This window comes from Haliotis rubra, unplaced genomic scaffold (genome assembly GCF_003918875.1).
Source record: "Haliotis rubra isolate DU_JTF1 unplaced genomic scaffold, ASM391887v1 Scf42, whole genome shotgun sequence".
NCBI lineage: Eukaryota > Metazoa > Mollusca > Gastropoda > Lepetellida > Haliotidae > Haliotis > Haliotis rubra.
In genome coordinates this window covers 2414301-2440931 of record NW_025767102.1, presented here as the reverse complement: position 1 = coordinate 2440931, position 26631 = coordinate 2414301, and the positions used below count along the sequence as shown (strand labels likewise).

Sequence of the window (26631 nt, the reverse complement as noted above, 5' to 3'; positions counted from 1 at the left end):
ATTAGCCTCACTTTGCAGCAAGATGAAAATTACCATAACAGCTCGAATTATCTGTGACAAACTGTTTAATACACTTGTGTGTATGACGCGTGGTTCAGAACTAGATAATTACAAAACAGGCCGCGATTATCTCTGTGTCACCGCCATCAGCAGCTCCTCAGTCGACGAGTTTCAGCGTCCACTTCAACATGGCAACACTTTCGCTTCTCTACCTGTGGGTTATTGCATTTGGCAGTGTTCCCTTTATAGCCATGCAGTATTTGTTGCGAAGGTAGCAACGATAGAAGTAAACAACACTGCCGACAAGAACGACATCCGTCGGTTTCGTCCAGCCATCAACATTGCGCTTGACAACGTCAGAGAAATGTACGCCGGTCACATCGAGTTTGAGTTTGAGTACAGAGGCATTGAGTGTAATGCTGCCAAGATAGGTTCCACCGCAGCGGACGTCTATCATAAAAGTGGCGTCAGCGTTTTTATTGGGCCAGGTGAGCTACAGCGTGCTTTCAGACTTCTTGTGACGTTAATATAACTATATTTGCTATATTACCATGGGTCACCGTTTATATTGGACCAGGTGCACGTGAGCTACGGCGTTTATTCAGATTTGTTAAGTAATATACTTATATTTGTTATGTTATCATGGGGTCAGCGTTTGTATTGCACCAGGTGAGCTACGGCGTTCATTAACACTGTTTGTTATGTTAATATATTTATGTTTGTTATATTATCTTTGAGTCAAAGGTTTTGTTTGACCAGGTTAACTACAGCCTTCATTTATTTTATAGTTTCATTGGCTCGTGATGTCAACCACTGGATTGTCCCAGTCTTGTCTCGATTATTTACAGACCGCCGCCATATAGCTGGAGCGCAGCGTCAAACAATTAAGGAAATAAAAGTTACATTGACATATCTGTATTTGTTATATTATCATGGCGTCCAGATATATATGTAGTTAGATTTTTATATTTTTAATTTGTTTAATTCTTTTGTTTGCATGTGTTTTTATAGAGTAGTCGTCAATGCAAGGTATTTCTTGCATGTTACTATTCAACTTAATTGCAAGTATTTTGAGATCATAGGGGGCATTTCAAATTGAAATTTGTACCCAAACATTTGCATGAGGACTTGTATATCTATATCGTTATCTATCTATCCATGTATCGTACTAGTTATCTATAAATGAGGTGGTCCGGCCCGTTGACAAGGCTTTATAATTCTAATGGTAAAGTGGAGACGCAGATAGATGTTCATATCATTCACATGGCCCAGATGCAATTATACACTAAATGCCAAAAGAAACGTTACCCTCCTTCCTTAATGGCGGGGTACCTATCTTCAACTGGCGTTGTGATGCGTGGACGTCCATTTAATGGTCTGTCTACGGTGACTCCAGTTTGTCTGAGGCCCTGAAAAGTTTTATAACAGTGATACGGTGGCATCCGAGGGCGTTGGCAACAGCATTGTATGTCGACCCCATCTGCACCATCCCAATTTCTTTTTCTCTCTCTTCCGCTGTTAATCGTGACATATTTCTCCTACTTGTGTATCATATCATCTTTTCTAGACTCTCTTCATACCCTATAGAATCTTTCCATATGTGAAATGGATGCAAAAACTGCTTGAACACTGCTGCGTTTTGGCGATCGATATTGCTATGTGTAAACAGAACATGGAAAAATGTTACATTTCAAGCAACAATGTTAACAAAGATCATTGTAGAAGTTCCTAAACATTTTTTCACAATATCAAAGACACGTTTTACTTGTTTTCACTAATGCAAATCAGCAGAAATTGTTTTATAAGACTGAAATCATAGGAATGATTTTTTACAGTTTTACACACTCTACAACAGTTGTTTCTTGTTTTAATACTTGAAAAAGGTGATTTTAAATGGTTTATCTTTGTCCCAAAGCAGAATTTTATTTCAATCTTTCTTTTGGACATCTAAATAACTGTTATTTGTTTATTTCGGCATGGACGAAAATAGGACAATTTAATTCTTCTGAAAAAGATGCATTTCACCTAAATATGAATGCACTAGATAATTTATTTTCGTGATTTGCATAAAGCTGTGTTGTTAAGCTTTCTTGTAAACTAATACCTTTTACCATATCTTTGATAGCTTTTAAGTAATTCACAATGGTAGGAGGGTAACGTATCTTTTGGCGTCTAGTGTATATAAGCTCAAGCAAAACCGACCCGTAAAGATCCAGATCCAGGTTAGAATTGATCTTCATCAACCCATGCTTGTCGTAAGAGACAACTGACGGGATCGGGTGGTCAGACTCGCTGACTAGGTTGACACATGTCATCGGTTCCCAATTGCGTATACTGATGCTCATGCTGTTGATGACTGGATTGTCTGGTCCAGACTCGATTATTAACAGACCGCGGATGCATATTGCTGAGTGCGGCGTAAAACTAAACTCACTCATTCACACTCACTCAAACAAAATCACTGAATGTGGCTTAAAACAACCGAGGTTTTATTGCAGTGGATCGTTTTGTTTACCTTAGTAATGTAATAAATAAACCGCACATTTTCACTCACTAATAGCTGCGAGGTTATCAGTTACTCACTCACTCCAAAGTACTGTAATGTAAATGTTATGGACAACTTATTGTCGATCAATGGCTTGTCTGTTCCAGACTTGAATAACCACAGCCATATAGCTGGAATATTGCTGAGTGTGGCGTTAAACAACAAACAAAAATATTGCCGGTTTTGGAAGTGTATATATATGTACTGATGATCACCGTGTGAAATTGTTACAGCATGTCCGGTGTCAGTACAGACTCTAAGCTATATGGCCAAGGAATGGAACATCCCCGTGATAACACCAGCTGGCTACAAAGGGACACTGAAAAACAAGACCCTCTTCCCCACCCTGACCCGACTATCTCCTTTTGGGCAAGAACAGTTTGCGGAATTCACCGTGCAGCTGCTTGACTCCTACGGCTGGAGTCACATCGCCATCATCTACGACGACAGTGAACCTACGGCAATGTCAAGCCTGATGGGGGATACTTATGTCGATTTCTTCATGGATACGGACTACGAGTGGACGCACTTCCCGATGACAGCTGGCGAGATGAACAACGAGGGATACGAGAATGTCCTCAAAGAGGCTGGCGAGAATGCGAGAAGTATGCTTTCATTACTTTCGACAAGATGATAAGTTACAGTAAGTTTGTCCAAAAATAAATCACAAAAGCAAGACAAGAATGAATAACTTATCTTTTAAAGTTGAAAATCAAGGTAAATTTCCATGTATACAGGTATAGGATAACAGCTGGGTGAACATCTATTGCTGTTACATAACCAAAGTTATAGATGAATAATGAAGGTCAAATGTTCGTCTCTCAGAACCTTACGTTGTGTCTTGTGAATATGCGTGGTGAATGGCGACAATCTTGTTCATTATCTTTGCAAGTAAGCCGTAAATATATAGGGTGGTGTTTGGGATTAGGGGTGGTTAAATCGGCTGATCTTCACATCCACTTCCTGGGTACGATTCAAGGCAAGGATACAGTATGTGATGCTCATTCATGTTATTAACTAAAGCGTTAATTATCAAACAGACAAACAACGGATATGATTCAGAGCTAATGTTTCAGTATTCATCATCCATGCCACCCTGGAGGATGTGCGGGACGTGTTGCTGGTGGCGCACCAGCTGGGCTATACGGACGGGGAGTACGCCTTCATCATCACCATATCCCTCAGGAAAACCATCACTGAGGCGGTGTGGAAGAGGGGAGATGGCAAGGACCAGGTACACAAATATGACAAATGTTTAACATCGTTTGATAACTGTAATATGTTCAGTGAAACTGACAAGCGAAATGGCATTTGTTCCATTTCTTTGAGTAGCATCTTTCGATGCAGATTCTTGACATCGCTGCTTGATAACGGTACACGAAATAAGAAGATGTTATGCATAAAGTTAGTTCAATAGTGGAATTTGTTTGAATACGGCACGGAGATGCAGACCACGTGTTTGACATAAGCTGACGTACAAAAACAAGTAAAACATTTGGTGTCATATTAAAATAAAACTAACAAACAGAAAAAAAACAACAACACGTAAATACATCCGACCGTTCTGGCACTATGGCTGTTGGAAGCCCCAGTCAGCGACATTTTATTCCGTCCTGCTCTGGTAATCTTGGTATTTTGGAGTGTGCCTTTAACAGGTATACCACATTAGTTGACTGTGTCTTGCATGGCATTCATGAGGGAGTGAGTGAGTTTAGTTTTACGCCACACTCAGCAATATTCCAGCTATATGGCGGCGGTCTGTAAGTAATCGGGTCTGGATCGGACAATCCAGTGATTCAATAGCATAAGCATCGACATACGGCATTGGGATACGATGACATGTGTCAACCAAGCCAGCGAGCCTAACCACCCGATCCCGTTAGTCGCACCTTACGACAATCATGGATTACTGAAGATCAATTCTAACCCGGATCTTATTCACGATGTCAGGACCTGATGTGCTGGCAACACTGACACAATGTTTGTGACTTCTAGCACTATTTCTTATAACAACATATACCTTTTGTGCCCCAAGATCAACCTGCACGTGTGATGACATGGCTTTATGTTACAGGTGGCCCTGGAGGCATTTCAGAGCGCCTTCTTCCTTTCTTTGTTGGACTCCGAAAAATCCGAGTTCCAGATTTTCACGGAAGCAGTGAGGAAGATGGCAATGAACAGACACAGTATTGACATACGCGAAGATGAAGTGAGTTCCAGCATATTAAGGCCACATAAAAATATTTTTGTTCACTTGGGTTGGGAGGGCGGATTTATTTTTTACACTTTCTTTAGGTCCTTGATTTCTGTGGAAATTTACACCTATTCTCCGATAGAAATTCAAAACTTAAAAGTGTGAAAAATCCATGCACAGTTTAAGAGTCAAAGTTTTCTCCAGTTTAAAAAATTAAAACAATCTTTTGGTCGGGCGGTAATAAGTAAAAATAATATTGTTATATATGGCCTAACATTGCAATGTGTTGATGGGTAGGTAGACTGAGTGAGTGAGTATGGTTTTACGTCGCTTTTAGCAATATTCCAGCTATATGACGGCGGGGGACACCAGAAATGGGCCTCACACATTCCATATTAAAGTTATATGTTCTTAAACAATAACCAGGGCGTTTAAAACCATTACCTGTACATCTATGCACAGTATGGAGTGAAGCTGCAATAAAAGCACGAATTCTGACTAGGTTAACCAATTCCTATTCCGAGTACAGGAAGCTGTAGACACCAACTAAAGTTCCGCACCAAATGTCATCTACTTGAAAATATATGTGAACACATTCAGCATAAGTCATCGTGTTAAAAAGGCACACTTAATATTTCAACCTGTGGTCGGTTTTAATTACCGAATGGATGTACATTTAATAAAACATAAATACCTTACTCAATATCATCCAATCACAGCTGCCATATGCCTTACGTACGATACTTGCTCAGGGAGCTATTTCGTGTAGTAGAACCTGAAGCACTGACTGGCAGTGACAGCTATCCACCAGTGACCCACACTGCCGGACAAAATGAAGTATACCCTAGCAAACTAGATCTGACCTAATCAAAACTTTACTACGCAGTAAACAATGCAATCCGATGGACCAGACAGCCGTTACACGTATGAAATACATCGACCCCTATTTGTCTCATTATTAGCCACTGTCAAACACGAGTGTAAACTTTCTTTTGTCTGGAAGTGTATTGTGTCAATACGTCACTCCTTATATTTTCAGCAACATGGTTCTATTTGGAACAGTACGTTTAGAACATGGTCGTACTTTAGAATGATTCAGAGTGCTCGTGTGTAGTCCTTAATCCTCTCCTCTGTATCATTAAAGCAAATCAGTGACATAACGGGGTACTACAACGCCTTCAGCATCTACGCTGTGGTCCTCAACGAGACTCTGACGGATGGCGACGACCCCTACGACGGACGCCAGATGACCAGAAGGATGAGGAACAGGACGTTTAAAGGTAATTCGTAAACCAGACTCAGATTGATGGGGTTGTCCGATATTGGGTGAGGGTTGCTGCAATTGTGCAGATTGGCTGAATTGTCATACGGATGATGATGATTTGGAGATTTAACGTGCGCTTTTCGACATTATGCGCATTTAGCACATGGTAATTGTGATGAGTGCTGAGACTGACTGACGGACTGAGTTTAGTTTTACGCCGCGTTTAGCAATATTCCAGCAATATCACGGCGGGGGACACCAGAAATGGGCTTCACACATTGTGCCCATGTGGGGAATCGAACCCGGGTCTTCCGCGTGACGAGCCAACGCTTTAACCACTAGGCTACCCCACCGCCCTTCCATATTAAAGTTATATGTTCTTAAACAATAACCAGGGCGTTTAAAACCATTATATGTACATCTATGCACAGTATGGAGTGAAGCTGCAATAAAAGCACGAATTCTGACTAGGTTAACCAATTCCTATTCCGAGTACAGGAAGCTGAAGACACCAACTACAGTTCCGCACCAAATGTCATCTACTTGAAAATATATGTGAACACATTCAGCATAAGTCATCGTGTTAAAAAGGCATCACTTAATATTTAAACCTGTGGTCGGTTTTAATTACCGAATGGATGTACATTTAATAAAACATAAATACCTTACCCAATATCATCCAATCACAGCTGCCATATGCCTTCAACAGAACTGATGTTTACGTACGATACTTGCTCAGGGAGCAACTGGGTTTTATTTCGTGTAGTAGAACCTGAAGCACTGACTTGCAGTGACTGCTATCCGCCAGTGACCCACACTGCCGGACAAAATGAAGTATACCCTAGCAAACTAGATCTGACCTAATCAAAACTTTACTACGCAGTAAACAGTGCAATCCGAGGGACCAGACAGCCGTTACACGTATGAAATACATCGACCCCTATTTGTCTCATTATTAGCCACTGTCAAACACGAGTGTAAACTTTCTTTTGTCTGGAAGTGTATTGTGTCAATACGTCACTCCTTATATTTTCAGCAACATGGTTCTATTTGGAACAGTACGTTTAGAACATGGTCGTACTTTAGAATGATTCAGAGTGCTCGTGTGTAGTCCTTAATCCTCTCCTCTGTATCATTAAAGCAAATCAGTGACATAACGGGGTACTACAACGCCTTCAGCATCTACGCTGTGGTCCTCAACGAGACTCTGACGGATGGCGACGACCCCTACGACGGACGCCAGATGACCAGAAGGATGAGGAACAGGACGTTTAAAGGTAATTCGTAAACCAGACTCAGATTGATGGGGTTGTCCGATATTGGGTGAGGGTTGCTGCAATTGTGCAGATTGGCTGAATTGTCATACGGATGATGATGATTTGGAGATTTAACGTGCGCTTTTCGACATTATGCGCATTTAGCACATGGTAATTGTGATGAGTGCTGAGACTGACTGACGGACTGAGTTTAGTTTTACGCCGCGTTTAGCAATATTCCAGCAATATCACGGCGGGGGACACCAGAAATGGGCTTCACACATTGTGCCCATGTGGGGAATCGAACCCGGGTCTTCCGCGTGACGAGCCAACGCTTTAACCACTAGGCTACCCCACCGCCCCCAATGATTAGAGTGCTGAGAACGGCTGATATAGTTATGATGTCACGAGACTTGATGAGACTTAGATTGTTGAGGCTGCCTGACAGATCAGATTAGCATGGCTGTGATTGTTAAATTTTGATGAAAATGTTCTCTTTAGCTGATTTTGTTGGTTGAGATTGTCGAAAATTGAGATTGTTGAGATTGGATGAGGATTGTGAAGATTGCAGCAACTGTGGAGATTGCCTAAATTGACGAGAATGTGGAGAATTGCTGAGTTGTTCAGAATATGGATAATGTCTGAAATCATTGAAGCTGGTTAGAATTGTGGAGATTATGTGAGAATAATGAGGAATTTTTTTTTTAAATGTTTATCCTGGCTCAGATTGTTGAGATTGACTGAGATTTTGTTAATGGCTGCACTTGTTGAAATTGCCAGCTATTGGGAGAATCTGTTTGAGACTGAAGACATTTTCTGAATATGAAGAGATTTGTGGAGAATGGCTGAAGGTGTTAAGATTGGCCAGGATTGTTCAGTTTGATTGTTCAGATTGTCTGAGATTGCTGAGGCTTACCGAGATTATTGAAAGTGGCTGAGATTGTGGATATGGAACGATATGGAATACGACACATTATGAACAACCTTTCCCGTCATTTATGTTACACATGCCATTTATAGTAATCATCCTGTCTGTCCGTCGGTTTGTCCGTCTGATTTCTTGTCCGGCTTATTACTCTAAAACGAATAAACACAGGTTGCACGCTGTGCCTTTTGCTATTTAGGGATTTCTAGAAAATAATTATTTTCCCTTTGCCATGGCAACAAGTGTGACTTTGACTCTGTTCGGATCATATTTCATTCACGAAACTTTGCACACACAGAGAACGGGTTGTCTAGAAAATCTGGTTGCCTTTTACAATGTGACTTTGACTCTGGATCATTTGTAGAATTTATCTATTTCCTTTTGTTATTTTTTCTGGAATAACTTGGTAGTTTGGGATTACTGTATCATAAACGAAACTTTTGCGTTTCATCATGGCAACAAAGTTTGATTTTGATTTCCTTTTTTCAATAAAATTTGTATGGTAGTTCCATGGCAACAAGTTTGATTTTGACTAAAATTTGTGGTAGTACTCGTTTCCCGTGTAGAACTTTACAACCGTTCAATGTTTCTTCACCAAACTTGGTACGTAGATAGGTCTGGTGGTGAACTGATGCCATTTGGTACTTTTGGATATCAGAATCAAATCATTTTTGCATTTCCATAGCAACAAGTTTTACTTTGACGGAAATTTCCAGAGCAGAGCTTTCAATACTCTAATTCCACTTTGTGGGTATTCAAGAACCTAATAACACAAATCAATAGTAACACTCTACTTCTGTATCAGCATTACTGAGGTACACCAACCGATGGAAGCACTCAAGAAGTCTGTTGTTGATACAAGCATGCTTGTATATGAATAGTTTACATATGTATGTTTTCGTTAAATAAATGTGAAGAGCAATGTAACATTTGACATAGTTATAACTAGTTGACATATTCATAAAGAGTAGTTTACCATGGAAGGGGATATTGATGACTTTGGAATTGTCTCCTTATTTAAGTTTGTTTCATTTTTCCAAGTGTGTCAATGTACGTGCATTTGATATCAACAGGAATCGCCGGTCCCATCACTCTGAATGAAAATAACGGTAGAGATTCTAATCTTGCACTGCATGACATCTCGAATACAGGAGAGATTGTGGTAAGTGATCCAAAGAATCAGTGAATGAGTGAGTGTAGTTTTACGCCGCACTCAGCAATATTCCAGCTATATGGCGGCGGTCTGTAAATGATCGAATCTGGACCAGACAATCCAGTGATCAACATCAAGAGCATCGATCTACGCAATTGGGAACCGATTGACACGTGTCAGCGAGCCTGACCACCCGATCCCGTTAGTCCAAGGTCACTGAAATCTATTGGCAGCCTCTATGGTTATACCAGACTATCACTTTTGGTGGATACAAATGAAATAGTTATACACTCCGTGCCAGAGATGCTATCCTCTCTGTGATCAGGGGCGGTAGGATAGCCTAGTGGTTTATGCGTTCGCTCGTCACGTGAAAACTCCGAGCCCGATTCCACACATACATAAGGTGAAGCCCATTTGTGGTGTCTCGCCCCGCGATATTGCTGGAATATTTCTGAAAGCAGCGTGAAGCCAGGGTCAGGGTCTAGAATTAATCACATTCATCTGCAGCTTATTTCTTCCTGCCAAGATTACCTTGTAACGTCAAATGCTGAATTTTTTATGAAAGTCGAAAAAGTAGACCGATTTTTGGACGTCATATTAACACAAAAACAAAACCTACTTTTTAAAGCGAATATGTTAAATCGCAGGTATATTAGTGTCCTCATTGTGGGGTGATAAAAAGGCATCGCACACACGTAAGCAGTCAACTAGGACATTACAATTCCGAATGCAGAGTTACCTCCCTTTGGCGTACCAGAAACCTGTAATCACGCGTTTGGTTTCCAGATTTGCCCTGATTAAGATTCCATTACTTATACACAATTGGTTTCAAATAAAAGATGACAATAAAAGGTCTGCCTACATTTGAATCAACTTACCATCAATCGGACAAGATGTCAAATAAGTGACATGGTCCGCCCCATAACCCACACACTACCTTTACTTTGATTACCTTTCAACAGGTGGTCGGAGTGTACATGGGTAAAGAAAGGATCTACAAGCAGCTGGAGAACCGGGAAATAATATGGCCCAAGAACAGCAGTCCTCCTCTGGACGTACCAGTGTGCGGCTTTAAAGGATACAGATGCGAATACAAGAGTAAGTGGAATTCTCAGTAAGCATCTTCAGAGATTCTTCAGAGAATCGTCATTTTATAACGGATTAACATCACATTGTATCATCCGACTTAAATCCGGCGGATTTTCTTCTCACTTTATGATTGACTCCATCGTGTTTTCACTCTTCATCAATTGTGATATTTACGTCATTTCGAATTGCCATCGTCAGAGATGAAAACACGTTCTTATGCCTACGGTAGCCTCACAGTAACCCTACACGAAAACACTAGGTAATTTGGTGTTATCCCATGAGGTCTGGTAAGCGTACTCCCGAAAAACAACATGTGCCGAAAGGCGACCAGGCTGGACACGATTTCCCATGTGGGATGTTCCTAATAAGTGGCGTAAAACTAAATTCACTCACTCACTCTGATAAAGCAGCAAGAAGTAGCTCTGAAACATCGTGGCTAAATATAAAAGAAGTTGTTATCCATAAAACGTGCCATGTATCCATGACAACATCTAAATGCCTATCAAACGCTAAACAGTCTGAGAAAGGTGTCATCGCCACTTATTCTCACTTTTTAACATATGAGCGATCCCCAATTATAAATCTTTTAACCAGATTCGAACTCTTATTAGTTGACCTCTGTTAACTAATGTGCATTGTTCTCCAGCAACCCGTGCTTGTAAAATGCCGAAACGGGATTAGGTGGTCGGGCTGGACGTTGTCCAGGCATGTCATTTCCCAATCGCGTAGATATCACTGATGATATGATGTCAGTCATTTGATTGTCGTGTACAGACCGGCGTCACATAGGTGGAATACTGTTCGGGGCGGCCTCATTCAAGGCACAAACAAATTCAAGCTTTAGAGTGTTATGCTTCTATTTGTTAAGTATGAGCGATAGGGACGGTGGGGTAGCCTAGTGGTTAAAGCGTTCGTTCGTCACGCCGAAGTCCCGGGTTAGATTCCCCACATGGGTACAATATGTTAGTTTTGGGAATTGGTTGAAATCTCACAAATGATGATTGCTTCATTACCAACGAACAATCATCGAAAAAAATTGGTTAGCGTCATTTTTCAGATTTTCCTATCCAGGTTGTTATTCCAGATACGTATAACATGATGCAACTTGCTACTTTAAAGTGATGACTAATATATCATGAACATAAACGTCCTTGAGTCTTAGAGAAACAATCAGTCATGGCTTTTCAGTTAGTGAATTGAGTTTTCTAAGAATTAAACACGTTTTCAGGCCCTGACAACTTCGAAGATATGTTCCATTGTCAAGTTTTTCAAAGACTAAAACAGTAGTACCAAAATCGTTTATGTTCGATTATGAGAAAATGTGATCGATTGCTTGGTCGTTTGGTCACTGCGACCAATATTCGATTATTTCAATTAATCGGAACACCGCTACAATATGTGAAGCCAATTTATGGTGTCCCCCGCCGTTATGTCGCTGGAATATTGCTAAAAGTGGCGTAAAACGTCACTCACTCACTCACTCACGATACGTGATATGTTCCAAGTATAACACCCAATGATATTTCAATGGGTGTTCTTGGGGACTGACGCATCTAAGTGCTAGCTTATACCTGCAACAGGTGTCGTCGAGAAAGAACCCGCTGAAGATGAATTTCCTTGTTTCAGCAACCGACTTCAAATTGATCGGTGGACTGGCCGGCGGAGTAGTCTCTTTAATTTTGATAGGCTGCATCTTGTTTGTGCTCCTTTTCAGGTGAGACTTTTAGCTTCATGCATGTATGCTTTACACTGTTTATCACTCTCATTTACCCGTCTTCAATGTAATCAGAGCTTTGTTCATGCTTAATTCATTTTCATGCGTTAAGATCGGTTACCTTCCCATACGAATATTTATCTTGCTTGTCTTAATGGGAGCGGGTGGTCAGGCTCAATTGGTTTTTGTCACATGTCATCGTATTCCCATTGCGTAGAACGATGTTCATAATGTTGATCACTGGTTTGCCTGGTCCCGACTCGATTATTAACAGACCCCAGCCATATAGCTGGAATATTGCTGAGTGTGGCATTAAACAACAAACAAATAATCACATTCATACATTAGGATCGGTCACCTTATCATACGAACATTAATTTCTATTCACATATGTGGACAATCTCATATGTGATCCATTCACATATGTAGACAAATCTCATGTGCTTTTAAACAATATTTTATTTCAGAGTGAGAATGTTTTTAGCAATGTTCGAGCACTATTACGGTTGGAATAGACTGACTGACTGACTGACTGACTGACTGACTGAGTTTGGTTTTACGCCGCTTTTAGCAATATTCCAGCAACATCACGGCGGGGTACACCAGAAATGGGCTTCACACATTGTGCCCATGTGGGGATTCGAACCCGGATCTTCCGCGTGACGAGCCAACGCTTTAACCACTAGGCTACCCCACCGCCCCCGGTTGGAACAGAAATGGGGTTTGTATCCATGTGGGCAATCGAACCCTTGTCTTCGGAGTGACGTACAAACGCCTCAACCACTAAGTTACTCCGCCAAAAGAATGTCTCCATTGCTATATCTTTCGTTAGGCATGTCTGGCAAATTGGCGTTAGGAACGTTCATATTTGAATTATTTAAATTTAAATAAATATAAATATTTTATTTCAAATGTGTCATATCCTGAAATCGAAATTTTGGGCGGCGAGGTAGCCTAGTGGTTAAAGCGTTCGTTCGTCACGCCGACGACCCGGGTCTGCGTCCCCACATGCGTGCAATGTGTGAAGCCCATTTCTGGTGTCCCCGCCGTGGTGCTGCTAGAATATTGCTAAAAGCGGCGTAAAACTAAACTCACTCAGTGTGATCGTTTTGCATCATTGATAGCATGTGGAAGCGGGCTAGCGGCATAGAAAGGTGGTGGTGGATGGTCGACCACAAGGAGTTAGTTACTGCCTCCAAAAACGACAGACTGTCAGCTCAGTCCATCACGTCTAAGTTCAGCTCCATTACACCCAAGAGCGACGTCCTGCCCGACTACAAAACCAATCTGGCCATATACAAGGTAAAACAGAACCCCCCACAGCTGTTATAGTATACTCTTAAAAATAGTAGGGAACTTGAACTTTCAATTTGGATCATGTAAGCGTTAACAAACTTTTCAAAGACAGACATCTTATGAACGCACCACCATTTCTCGTGCACAACACAGTAGCCCCGTACTTGCACGGGGCGTCATTCTTGATTTTGACGGTTTTCAAGAAGGCCGATAAATCACTGAAGACCATTAATTTGACAATCATCTTGAATCACACAGTTGTTAGTGTTTGTTTCTAGCCGGTCTTTTTTGTTCGAAAATGAAAATCGTACTCATGCAAATGTTACGTTATACACCAATCATCTTTCAAGAGCGATGACTGTACAAACAACTATGATCATAAGGAAGTGCAAGTGGTGATGCACTCTCAAAACATTCATTATTATCATATCATTGATTGACTCTCAATTTTTTCAATCGTTCCCCTACTTTTTTTTAAGAATATATGTACATGTATCATTTTTACATGATTGTTTAAACTTAGCACATTACAAATGTACACAAGGTGAAATATAACGTCCCAAAGCTGCAATGGGATGTATTATATTTAGAACATTGTTTAACTTTTTATTATTATTATTATAGGATGTTTATACAGCGCACATATCCACGCACTAGTGCATGCTCAAGGCGCTGGTATTTTTTCCCTCGATCATTGGATGTCAATCTCAACGGCACATCGCATTATCAATCTCAACTCCCTGGGGAGTATACAACTATTGCAGCCACTAGGCGCACCGAGTTATTGTGGCATTCTCATCCTAACTTAGAACATTACACGTGTAAATATGGTTTCTGGCATGTGCTAATTAAAATCAAAGCGATATGGCTGATTGGTCAGTTCCAAAGAAGGAAAAAATTGCTCCCAATGTGTACATAGCAGACACCACAGGAAGGTTTTTAGTTTTGTCGGTTTGTTGCTTAACGCCGCATTCAGCAATATTCCAACGATAAAGCCGGAAGCCATTGTACTGATGACATGTTTCTCTTCAATTCCAGGGTGTGCCGGTTCGCATGAAGATGCTGATAATGAAAAATATCAGTTATGATAAACAACTGCTGGATGAGTTTGAGCACGTAAGTTTACCTTCTGATTGAGTGAGTGATTGAGTTGATATTTAACGTCACATCGACGATATTTCAGCCATGTTGTGACGAGAACTAATTTGACATTGATAGAGAATAAATGCATAAAATTAAACCTGTCGTCGATGGACAGTAAAACAACAAGAGTATCACAGTTAGATTTGAAACTAGCATTTAATGATAAAATAATAGCTCTATACACACAATTAGTGGTGTTCCGATTAATTGAAATGATCGAAGATTGGTCGAAGTGACCAAACGACCAAGCAATCGATCACATTTTCTCATAATCGAACACAAACGATTTTGGAACTGCTGTTTTAGTCTTTGAAAAACTTGACGATGGAACATATCTTCGAAGTTGTTAATTCTTAGAAAACTCAATTCACTAACTGAAAAGCCATGACTGATTGTTTCTCTAAGACTCAAGGACGTTTATGTTCATGATATATTAGTCATCACTTTAAAGTAGCAGGTTGCATCATGTTATACGTATCTGGAATAACAACCTGGATAGGAAAATCTGAAAAATGACACTAACCAATGACGCTAAGTTTTAATTCTTAGAAAACTCACTTCACTAACTGAAAAGTCATCACTGAATATTTCTTGAAGACCCCAGAAGGTTTATGTTCATGATGTATCAACATCACTTAGCAATGTGCATCATGTTATACATATCTGCAATAACAACCTGGATAGGAAAATCTGAAAAATGACGCTAACCAATTTGTATCGATGATTGTTCGTTGGTAATGAAGCAATCATCAATTATGATATTTCAACCAATTCCCAACACTACACACAATACACAATATAAATACTGGCCATAGTTTGCCGGCAACTTACAGTGCTTTAGCTACCTGCATGGACCATAGCTGGATTAACACCATCCCTTTAGATGTTGGCGATTGTGCTCAGATTTAGCCATCACTTTAAATTACTAGTATCCTACGATTAAAAACCTGGTAGATTGAAGTTTACTTCGATTGTTTTCGAACTTCCGTACCCTCTCAGGAGGACAGTTATTTTACGATACTTCAACCACCTTCGAAGGTACAGCCACCAACAATCTCAGGTGCTAATCTAAACAACCAATTATAGAAAACACATTTATCTTCAAAATTTGTCAATCAAAATGTATGAGTCAGTTCTATTTGTTTTAAATAATCTAAGAAATAAGTATCCTTCTGAATGACCTCATGGATGTTTACATGAATAATCGAACAGATTTATATGAGTACTGAATAAAGTAAATCGTACGTACTTTTCATAAATTAATGGCATGTCTAATGTCTTCAGATACGGAATCTCAGTCACCCCAATTTGGTGCGAGTGATTGGTGCTTGTGTCCAAGGTGATGAGAAATATGTCCTGACAGACTACTGCTCCAAAGGCACCTTGCAGGTTGGTATTGCTCCTAACTTATACATAAGGACCAATATACTAGTACATATCTTAAGATATCTCCTTTGGGAGGAACACATTGACTCGCAACACGTTTTTGCAACGTATTACTAGAATTGTCCTTGTATGCTGATTGGTAGTTCATCGAAGGCTAACTTTAACAACAAGACTTCTAAAAGGGGGTCAGTGTGGTGGTGACTTTGTACAGGGACACATCTGTATCTACCAGTTGTATGTGCCATGTTTAATAGCATCCTGGGCACAGGAATTTGTTAAGTGAGTGAGTTTAGTTTTATGCCGCACTCAGCTATATTCCAGCTATATGGCGGTGGTATGTAAATAATCGAATCTGGACCAGACAATCTAGTCATCAACAGCATCAGCATGAATCTACGCAACTGGGATACAATGACATCTGTCAACCAAGTCAGCGAGTCGGACTACCCGATCCCATTAGTCACCCGTTAGTCGCCCCTTACCATGGGTAACTGAAGATCAATTCTAACCCGGATCTTCACGGGTTGGTACTTGATGACGGCTACGTCCTTGCTGACGTGTTCAGGCGTCAAGTATCTCGTTACAACTAGAAAACATGCAAAACATAATTGTTTTGTCTTTAAGAGTTTATTGTGTTGATATTTGTATGCATCGTCTATTTACACAACTGAGGAGCGGTGGGGGAGTCATTCTTTTATAGCGTTCGTTCGTCGCGCCATAGGCCCGGGTTCAGTTCCACACAATGTAAGGACCCAATTTCTGGTATCCCCCGCAGTGATATTACTGGAAAAATGCAAAACGCTGTGTAAAACCTCACTAAGTCCACAACCAAAGAATACACCTTGTACATGGATATGTTTCCACCTGCAGGACATGATTGGCAACACGGAAGTCAAGATGGACGACGAACTGAAATTCGCTCTATGCATTGATATTATGAAGGTATTGTACTTTTTTGCGTTAAACGTAATACGCATACGGTCTTAGCATCGATACCTTTGAGTTAATCATTTGGTTGTTAGTTTGTTATTTAACGTCGCACTCAGCAATATTCCAGCTATATGGCGCGGTCTGTAAATAATCGAGTCTAGACCAGACAATCCAGTGATCAACATTATGACCATCGATCTACGCAATTGGGATACGGTGACATGTGACAATGAAGTCAGCAAGCCTGACCACCCGATCCCATTTCGACAAGCAAGATAAATATTCGTATGATAAAGTAACCGATCCTAATGTATGAAAATGAATTAAGCATATTAAGAGTTGATAAGCGTTAATGAGAATATTATCATAATGATATATATTGTTTATTGTATTTGGCTGTATTATCTAAGTTACAAATAAGCATTCAAATCTTTGATGTTATTGTTATGAAACATTTAAGGCTATGTAGAGAGCGCATATCATAACATTCCAGACAAAATTTATTTAGACGCTGTACTGTTTCAGGGCTTGTGTTTCATCCACGATAGTTTGCTGCATCACCACGGAAGGCTGACCAGTGGCGTTTGTCTGGTGGACAACAGGTTCAGGGTCAAACTGGCAGATTTTGGTCCCACTTCTGTTTTCTCAAAAATCATGATCAGCGATGACTCCCAGGAGTTCAAGCAAGGTGGGAATTATATAGGCATGCCAGTCTCTTCCGCATCTCATGAACTTACTATTCATCACCAAGCACTGACCCGTGAAGAGCCGGGTTAGAATTGGTCTTCAGTAACCCATGCTTGTCGAAAGACGCGACTAACGGGATCCGGTGATCAGCCTCGCTGCCTTGGTTGACAGATGTCATCGGTTCCCAATTGCGTAGATCGATGCTCATACTGTTGATCACTAGATTGTCTGGTCCGGACTTGATTAGTTACACACCGTCGCCATATGGCTGGAATATTGCTGAGTGTGGTGTTAAACAACAAAACAACTAACCAACAAGTGATGGAAAGACAAATGGAAAACTAAACTCACTCACTTACTCACGAAACACTGACCATGTATATTGCATTTGTCACTGTTTTCTTTTCTTGAAACCGTACATCCAATGTTGTAAATAATGTACAAACCCAATATATTGACCTTCATCTTTGAAATTCGTTCTTCATCAAGCTTAAATTCTGTCCTGATTTTATTTGTTATGTTTTTCCTTGCTTGCTTATTGTTCTTTTTGTAAGAGAGTGCGTGAATCGTTGAGCCTTGACTGGACTATATGTGTGGATTGTAACGGTTCTTCCCCTTATGTTTGATAACAAACAAATACTAAATGTAAAGAGACATGAGTGAGTGAGTGAGTTTGGTTTTACGCCGATTTTAGCAATATTCCAGCAATATCACGGCGGGGGACACGGTGGGTTTCACACATTCTACCTATGTGGGGAATCGAACGCGGGTCTTCGGCATGTCGAGCGAACGCTTTAACCACTAGACTACCCCACCGCCCCTATAGAGACAAGAGGTTTCGTAGCTCACTGAAATACACCGTGCAGTTTCTGTGAAGTTGTCTGACATGACTAGATTTGACGGACGTGCAATAAAAAACCAGATGATGCTCAACTGTATAGAATTATAATTTGGTTGGTAGTTTGTTGTTCAACGCCGTACACAGCAATAGTCCAGCAACATGACGGTGGTCTGTAAAGAATCGAGTCTGGACCAGACAATCCAGTGATCAACAGCATAAGCATCGATCTTCGCAACTGAGATACGATGACATGTGTCAACCAAGTCAACGAGCCTGGTCACCGTATCCGATCCCGTTAGTCGCCTCTTACGACAAGCATGGGTTGCTGAAGATCAGTTCTAACCCGGATGCTCACGGATATATAGAATTATAAGGAAACTCTATACCAGTTTGGTTAATTCCTTAAACAAAAAGGCTGCTGATAAGGTATTCGAATGAGAAACGAATTAATCAATTATATTCGTTGTCAACTGTATAAAGTGTGAAGTGCGGATGTAGTGGCGTCACCTGATCACAAGCAATTCATTTACGAATTTCACTGATTATTCTATGACCTGAAAATTCAGGCATATTATAAACATATTTCAGGAAAAAATATATATATGTCAAGAAACATTAACAGTATTCACATTGCAACAATCACCATCACAGAATGTCTGTGGAGGGCCCCGGAACTACTTCGGTCTGGCGACCTCATCGGCAGCAAGGAGGGCGACGTCTACAGTTTTGGAATCATTCTACAGGAGGTGTTCACCACCGAGTCACCTTTCGGGATTGAAACTGTCACAATGGGCGTGGAGTGTGAGTACCGGCATATGTCATGGGACTTTGTGTTCTTTGAGAGGCATTTTAGAAATTGGGAAGTACAATATAGAACAAACTTGATGGATAACAACTTCTTTTATTCGTGAGTGCACTCGCGAATAAAAGAAGTTGTAATCCATTAAGTTTGTTCTATATAGTCGGTGAATCAATGCTAAATATCCTGTGTCACAACTATGGGTACTGTTTCAACAATTTACACACAATAGAAGATAGTGAGTGAGTGAGTGAGTTTAGTTTTACGCCGCACTCAGCAATATTCCAGCTATATGGCGGCGGTCTGTAAATAATCGAGTCTAAACCAGACAATCCAGTGATCAACAGCATGAGCATCGATCTGCGCAATTGGGAACCGATGACATGTGTCAACCAAGCCAGCGAGCCTGACCACCCGATCCTGTTAGTCGCCTCTTACGACAAGATAGTCGCCTTTTTATGGCAAGCACATGGGTTGCTGAAGACCTATTCTACCCCGGATCCTAACGGGTCATAGAAGATAGTCTTTAAACTTATATACATGGGAATGTGAAGTCTAATCCTGAGAAAATCTAATATATGGGTGTTGGTTTGAATGGGACCTTCAAGACCCAATCCTGTTCACGATCACAATCATTGTGACCATGTAACGTCTCACTAACACTCTTTCTTGTAGTATGAAATTGTCCGACTATGCCTCTCCTTTATTGAGCAGCTTTCACACAAACTTTCACACCTGAGAGGATATATTAAGATATATATGATTCCACGTCCATGAAACGAAACGTATGTCCAAGGAGTAACCCATATACTCATTCACTTATTCCTGGAAAACAGAAAACATCCTTAATGTGCCTATTCTTCAGATGTTATCGAGAATATCATGGATACCGACGGAGAGCCGTTTCGTCCCGAGTTCAATCTCCCCGAGCGGATGAAGCCAATAAAGGAGCTGGCCGTACGATGCTGGTCGGAGTTGCCTCATCACCGCCCTCTGATGGCCAACGTGAAGAGAGACATCAACGAGTTGGCAATGTATAAACTATATACCTGTTGTATATATTACTTTACTACATGCGTAACATATTTCTGATAAAGGTAAAACACGATATTATCCATAATTCTAGAACAATTAGGGCTAGTGTGGTAGCCTATTGGTTAAAGCGTTTGCTCGTCCGGTCGAGGACCCGGGTTGATGGGTACATGGGTACAATGTGTGAAGCCCATTGTTGAAATATTGATAAAACCGGTGCAAAACTAAACTCACTCACTCGCCAGACCATTATCGTTTGTCACTTCCAGACAAGAGACACCCTGGTTTGAATTCTGTGAATTCATAACTATACAGGGTACCATTGTGCAAAACGATCTAAAAAACGTAGTCGTACGACAGTTGTTTGTTTTGTCTTCACCTTTTGCTCAGGGATCAAAGCTAGGCAGAAAAGTGATCTTGAAAACCTTTTTATGAAATAACAATATTCCGCCTTCAAAACCGATAGACGGCGATTCAATAGTCAAGTTGTTAAAGGGTTCGCTCGTCATGCCAAAGACCTGGGTTCGATTCCCCACATGGGTACAATGTGTGAAGACCATTTCATGTTATTTCTATTGCTGGAATATTGCTAAAATCGGCGTAGAACTAAACTCAATCAATCAATCAAAACTGATATTTCTCTCTTAATTCTAAACTTTTGATTATTTTGTTTCGTTATTGTGAATTGTACAAGCATTTATTGACATGGCTCTACAGTCAGGTGGGCGCCAGCGAGAGTCTGATGGACAGTCTCCTCCGTCGGATGGAGCAGTATGCCAACAACCTGGAGAAGCTGGTGGATGAGAAGACCGTCGAGTTAAAGGAAGAGAAGAAGAAGACGGAGGATTTGCTGGATCAAATATTACCCAGGTAAAACCAGCCGAGAGCTGTAAACTTAAACACAACAGGTTCAACTGTGGGTTGATTACCCAACAGGGATTGGCTCTGTTCTCAAGCAGGTGGCATTATTCATCCCATTTTTTCAACCGCAATATTTTACATGGTGTTAACATATATTTTGTCGAACCTGTTTCTATGTAATTTGAGTCCAATCGATGCAATCAGATTTAGCATACAACGGGGAAAGTTCTATGGATTGCAACTTCTTTACGATAATGTAAGCGACGTTTCGGGGTAGCTGCTAACACCGTTTCGGCATCGCTTGCTTTATAACGGCGTTAACAGCAACACCGAAACCTCGTTTACACTATAATAAATAAGTTGTATATCGATAGAACTTTCCCCGTTGTTCATCACACCAACTTCGAACTGCCACTCAAAAGGGTTAGCTTTAGTAGTCAAAACTACTTGAGGATGTTATGAATTAACATTTAAGAAAACTTCATACTATATTCGTGAAATACGTAAGGACCGTATAGAAGTACCTATAGAATCTTTCACATCATTTGTCCATTAAAACATGAGAATGGTATATGAAGTCATCCCAAATTACAGATTACATGTCGATGTTTTTCAGACCAGTGGCCAACCAGCTAAAACTGGGTCAAAGAGTAAAACCAGATGCGTTTGAATCTGTTACTGTCTGCTTCACCGATATCTGCGGCTTCACGGTGCTGTCCTCCAAGTCCTCCCCGATGCAGGTATTTAAAGACTGGACTCTTGAGTCTTCATTTGACCTTTCACTGCACAAAAAATCATTATTTACAACAGGATCTGTTGGAGAAATTATACGATGAGATAGAATTGTACAGACTATCAATAACGATCAGAGTAAATATGACATCAGACTGAATAAGCCACGATCAGACAAAATATTTAATGAGAGTACACATTATCATTCTGAATTACAATCTGACTCAATACACGATCAAACTGATTCCACGATCAAACTGTATGGATCAAACGTACACTCGAAAGTTTTAAACCACGATTAGACTTGTTTGTTGTTTAACGCCGCACTCAGCAATATTCCAGCAAAACGGCGGCTTTCCGTAAATAATCGAGTCTGGCCCAGATAATCCAGTGATCAACATCATGATCAACACCGATTTACCCAATTGGCATACGATGACATGTGTCAACCAAGTCAGCGAGCCTGACCACCCGATTCCGTTAGTCGCCTCTTACAAAAAGCATGAGTTGCTGAAGTTCAATTCGAACCCGGTTCTTCAAAGGGTGATTAGACTAAAAGGCCTGTACATTTAGATATATATTAATTTGATATCATGCTAAACATACAAGTAAGACCAGACTCAACTCACGATCACAGAGAACAACCAGGCGTCATATGGTGAGTTCAAACCATCAATCAACCCTAGATAATAGACCAAATATCTTAGCAGATCGCAAAATCTTTTGACTTATGAACTGAACTGCATATCAATGTTGCTTAATGTCGCGGCACATTCTTTTTTGTCAGGTGGTCGACCTCCTGAACGACTTATACTCCTGCTTCGACGACATCATTGAAAACTACGACGTCTACAAGGTACGCTGCCTGAATCAATGTAATTAGTCGCCATCTTACACAAAACAGTGGTCAGACTGTGCGTGCGTACGTGCGCGGATTTATACATAATAGCCGCCATATTGAGAAACATGTATGTGTTAAAAACAATGTTTTTTCTGAACATGCAACGGTTATCCGTGTGTTCACACAAAACAGATTTCAGCATTGCTATGACTAAGTCTTACTGACTATCTGTGTACAGGTGGAGACAATCGGAGATTCATACATGGTCGTGTCTGGTCTTCCGGTGAGGAGTGAAAACAGACACGCTGCAGAGATATCTCGGATGTCGCTCAACTTGCTCCAGGAAATTGACAATGTTAAAATCCACCATCTCCCCGACGAGAGTCTCAAACTCAGGATAGGATTGCATTCAGGTGTGTATAACTCATGACCTGTTCATTAACACTTGAAGTGAAGATCCGGGTTACACCTGGTCTTCAGCAACCCATGCCTGTGGTATGGGTTATTCACAGACATATAGCTTGAGTGTTGTAGGGTGCGGCGTTAAACCACAAACAAACAAAAACACTTCTATGGTTTAGCCGCTTGACTAATAAACAGAAACCTGGCACTCATATTTAATGTTTATGAGATTTGTTGAAGGAGGGATCTATTTCTTCTTTATACATAAATTGCTGAATTATGACGAATAAAGAGATCATTCGATTTTCAGAATGTATGTCATTGGCGGATGCACGGGGTGGTGGGTGGTGGTGGGCTTCAGGAGTTGACCCCCCCTTTTTGAAAATGACTACAGGCCACCTTGAAGTTAATATTTGGCATTAGCGGAGCCGGGGTTGGGGGTTGGGGGTTCAGGGTCCGAACCACTCCCACCCCCTTCCCCCGTTGAAAATTCCTGGATCCGCCTATGTATGTGACCCAGTTGAAACATTTTATGATGCAAAGCAACGTTTGCAAATGGTATTCACGTTCTATAGTGTATTGATTGATTCATTGATGAGTTTCTTTTCATAACCAGCATGGAAACTTTCCGTCTAGGACCAGGGGCTAAAAGACACAGTCCTGCGGTACTAACGTTTTAATCCTTGACAGGAATATTTTTTCTTTCTAGGTCAAGAAATGGGTTATAATTGATATTCAGTTATCCATGCTTGTCGTAACAGGCGACTAACGGGATTGAGTGATCAGGCTCGCTAACTTTGTTGATCACTGGATTGTCTGCTCTAAACTCGATTATTTACTAGACTCAAAACTATTTTTCACTCATTTTTCTAGGTCCTGTCTGTGCCGGTGTAGTGGGAATCAAGATGCCCCGGTACTGCCTCTTTGGTGATACAGTAAATACTGCCTCCCGGATGGAATCTCATGGGGAAGGTAGACCATCTTCACTTTTTCATTACTAAAACAAGTGTGTGTTGCTGTGTGTTTTGTGTTTCTTGCTGTTCGCTCCAACCGGCGCAATAAATAAATATGTGTGGATGATAATTCCTAATTGAACACATCAGCGGCAGATTTATATATGCTGCAATGGCCTTGACGTGCCTTTGCGTGTATTTATGACGGATCCGGTAATGGTGCCTGGTTCCTTCTGTTTCAGAATGTAAGATTCACATCAGTGCTGAAACTAAGCTCATATTGGACAAACATGGATCGTTCAAAGTAACATTGCGTGGAAACATTAACATAAAGGTGAGTCCATCTCCCAAAAATCTGAAACAAATTACAGTGTGTTAGTACTTGTATAAAACATGCCTTGGAGTCCAAATTGTTTACATTGAAACACACAAGATTTAACAAATCGAAACTTAAAAAGGAATAGTTTGACAAATAGCCCCAAGTCAAGCTCAGCAAGTTTGGTTGGATAACATTAACTGACATGGGTGGAAGGAAGGGGAGTTTTCCATTGCGAATGTTTTACATTGTAATTGTGTCGGTAAATATTAACTTTGTATTATTGGAAAGACTTAATTTAATTAAATTGTCTTATATGATTTTATGCGTCAAACTTATAACCTTTTTCCGAATACCAAGTGTAATTACTATTCAATACTGTTACACAAACACAATAGACTTTGCTTTTAGCAGAAATTTGTGGATGAAAAAGGGGATTTGCCGGTTTTATTTAATAAAGGTAAGGAGGAAAGGAAGGGAAGAGTGTGGATTTAAACAACAAATCAAACGATAAAAACAAAAAGGGGCTGTGTTCTATTTTAAGACAATCTGTAGCCAGCTGAGGGAATACAGCAAATCGGTTCAGTTCTCGGTAACATATCAGCCAATACCAGTTGTATATTGATGGTATAGATATACAAAAGCTACAAAATATGTAGGCTCCTACGAAAGGTCGTGAAAACATAATGTAAGGTACATTTTTGAAAACTTTGTGAATGAAGTGAATCGGACAATGACAGGAGGTATCTTAGCCTTTCAGTCCATCTGTTACAACCACATACAGAGGAAGGGAGTGTTCAAGAAAAAATAGGAAAATGCATTGGACATCATTTTCATTGTTGATGCGTAGAATACAAAAAATATTTCCCAGTCAGGGCAACCATACAACCTTTTGAACGCATCCCTGGAACCAGGCCTACCGTATTCCTGAGCAAAGATCTTTTCAGCACGCCTCGCATGACGCTCTTTGAAATGTTCGTTTCAGGGCAAGGGGAAGATGGACACGTACTGGTTGCTTGGCGAGGACAAACAAGAGGAGCTATATTAACCGACCCGATAACGGAGGTACATAGGGGAAAGAAATGGAATTATAGCAGATTGTCTTTGAGCGTTAGCCCTGACAATATCGCATAACAATGTCTCAAATTACACCGAATCTTAGTTCATCAACAATTAGTCTCACATATTATATCACAAATGTTGTTTTCCTTTACAAAGTTTGGCTCCTTTTTGTATGGCATGGTCATTGTTGTCAGAACATAACCATGATCTTTATCGTTTTGTATATACTACCCATCAAAAGTTTAGACTCACTTAAAGCACTCACTATATGTTATGTATATATATATATATGTGGTTACATCGAAGATGAATTTTTCCAGTAACTTGGGGGAACCAACTGCAAACGTTATGCAGATGAACTGCACGAGGATCATGCATCAAATTTCTGAAATGCATGTGCAAATATCGACCATGTTAACTGCTGTGTGTTTTGTTAAGAATTCGCCAATTTCATTGAGTTTCATCATTTATTGAACTCATGATAATAATCTTTTCGACGTAACGAATTTGTGTTACAATACATCAGTTCATGTTTAGACAGTACCTTTAAACATTAAGGAATATTTTGCAAAATCTAGTTTAGAGCAGTTGACTAAAGTAAGTGGCTACATTTACACTAGTGAGTCTAAACCTTTGATGGGTAGTATATATTCCTATAAAGCTTAGATATGATTCCAGCTTTGGTAAAACATCATATATGACATTTGGGTTAAAAACATTATTGAATATTTGGTTTTAATTTTCGAGGGAGGTTGTTAACCAGTTCATCGTAAATTTTACTTCTCGATATTTCCTGCAGCTGAAATTGTGTGTGTACGCAAATGTAAAACATGTTATACATTGTTGTGCGTTTGAAACTTGGCACAACACAGCACAAGAGGAACCTTTAGAGAAAGTCCTCCTCAATTTTCTGTGTAGCTAATTGTGTGTTTGTGTAGCTTATATGTTATTGTATTTTGATGAATAAATATTATTGCTATATAACAATTGCCTGTTTTGTTTTTGACAACTTTCTGTCAGTGAATGGGTATGAGTGAGAGAGTGGTGGAAGGCATGGTATTACGATTAAAGGCAATTTGACTTCAACTTCCACATTCAAAAAGTACATTTTCTCTTTATGCAATATTCTCTTTACGTAAAGCCACTGTCCGGATCAGTTCCAGATCTGGATGTCTCATAGCGAATTATCGCATGTATTAGCTATTCTAGA

The 26631-nt window shown here is 40.3% G+C and overlaps 1 protein-coding gene across 1 annotated transcript; it reads left to right on the top strand.

Moving 5' to 3' along the window:
- Positions 1 to 364: 364 nt before the first annotated feature.
- LOC124288523 (atrial natriuretic peptide receptor 1-like) lies at positions 365 to 25407 on the top strand. The gene is made up of 24 exons (XM_046725045.1): positions 365 to 488; positions 2779 to 3150; positions 3622 to 3779; positions 4620 to 4754; positions 5884 to 6019; positions 6743 to 6837; positions 7145 to 7280; positions 9258 to 9346; positions 10300 to 10435; positions 12053 to 12140; positions 13265 to 13442; positions 14475 to 14552; positions 15864 to 15968; positions 16836 to 16907; positions 17421 to 17583; positions 19075 to 19224; positions 20088 to 20256; positions 20972 to 21124; positions 21732 to 21855; positions 22635 to 22703; positions 22927 to 23101; positions 23964 to 24062; positions 24286 to 24377; positions 25345 to 25407. The coding sequence occupies exons 1-24, from the start codon at positions 365 to 367 to the stop codon at positions 25405 to 25407; spliced, it is 3159 nt and encodes a 1052-aa protein (XP_046581001.1).
- Positions 25408 to 26631: the final 1224 nt, after the last annotated feature.

Coding starts and splice junctions, on each gene's coding strand:
- LOC124288523 (XM_046725045.1), top strand. CDS start 365: ATGTACGCCGGTCACATCGAGTTTGAGTTTGAGTACAGAGGCATTGAG. Junction 489..2,778: donor CAGCGTTTTTATTGGGCCAG/GTGAGCTACAGC, acceptor AAATTGTTACAG/CATGTCCGGTGTCAGTACAG. Junction 13,443..14,474: donor CCAATCTGGCCATATACAAG/GTAAAACAGAAC, acceptor CTTCAATTCCAG/GGTGTGCCGGTTCGCATGAA.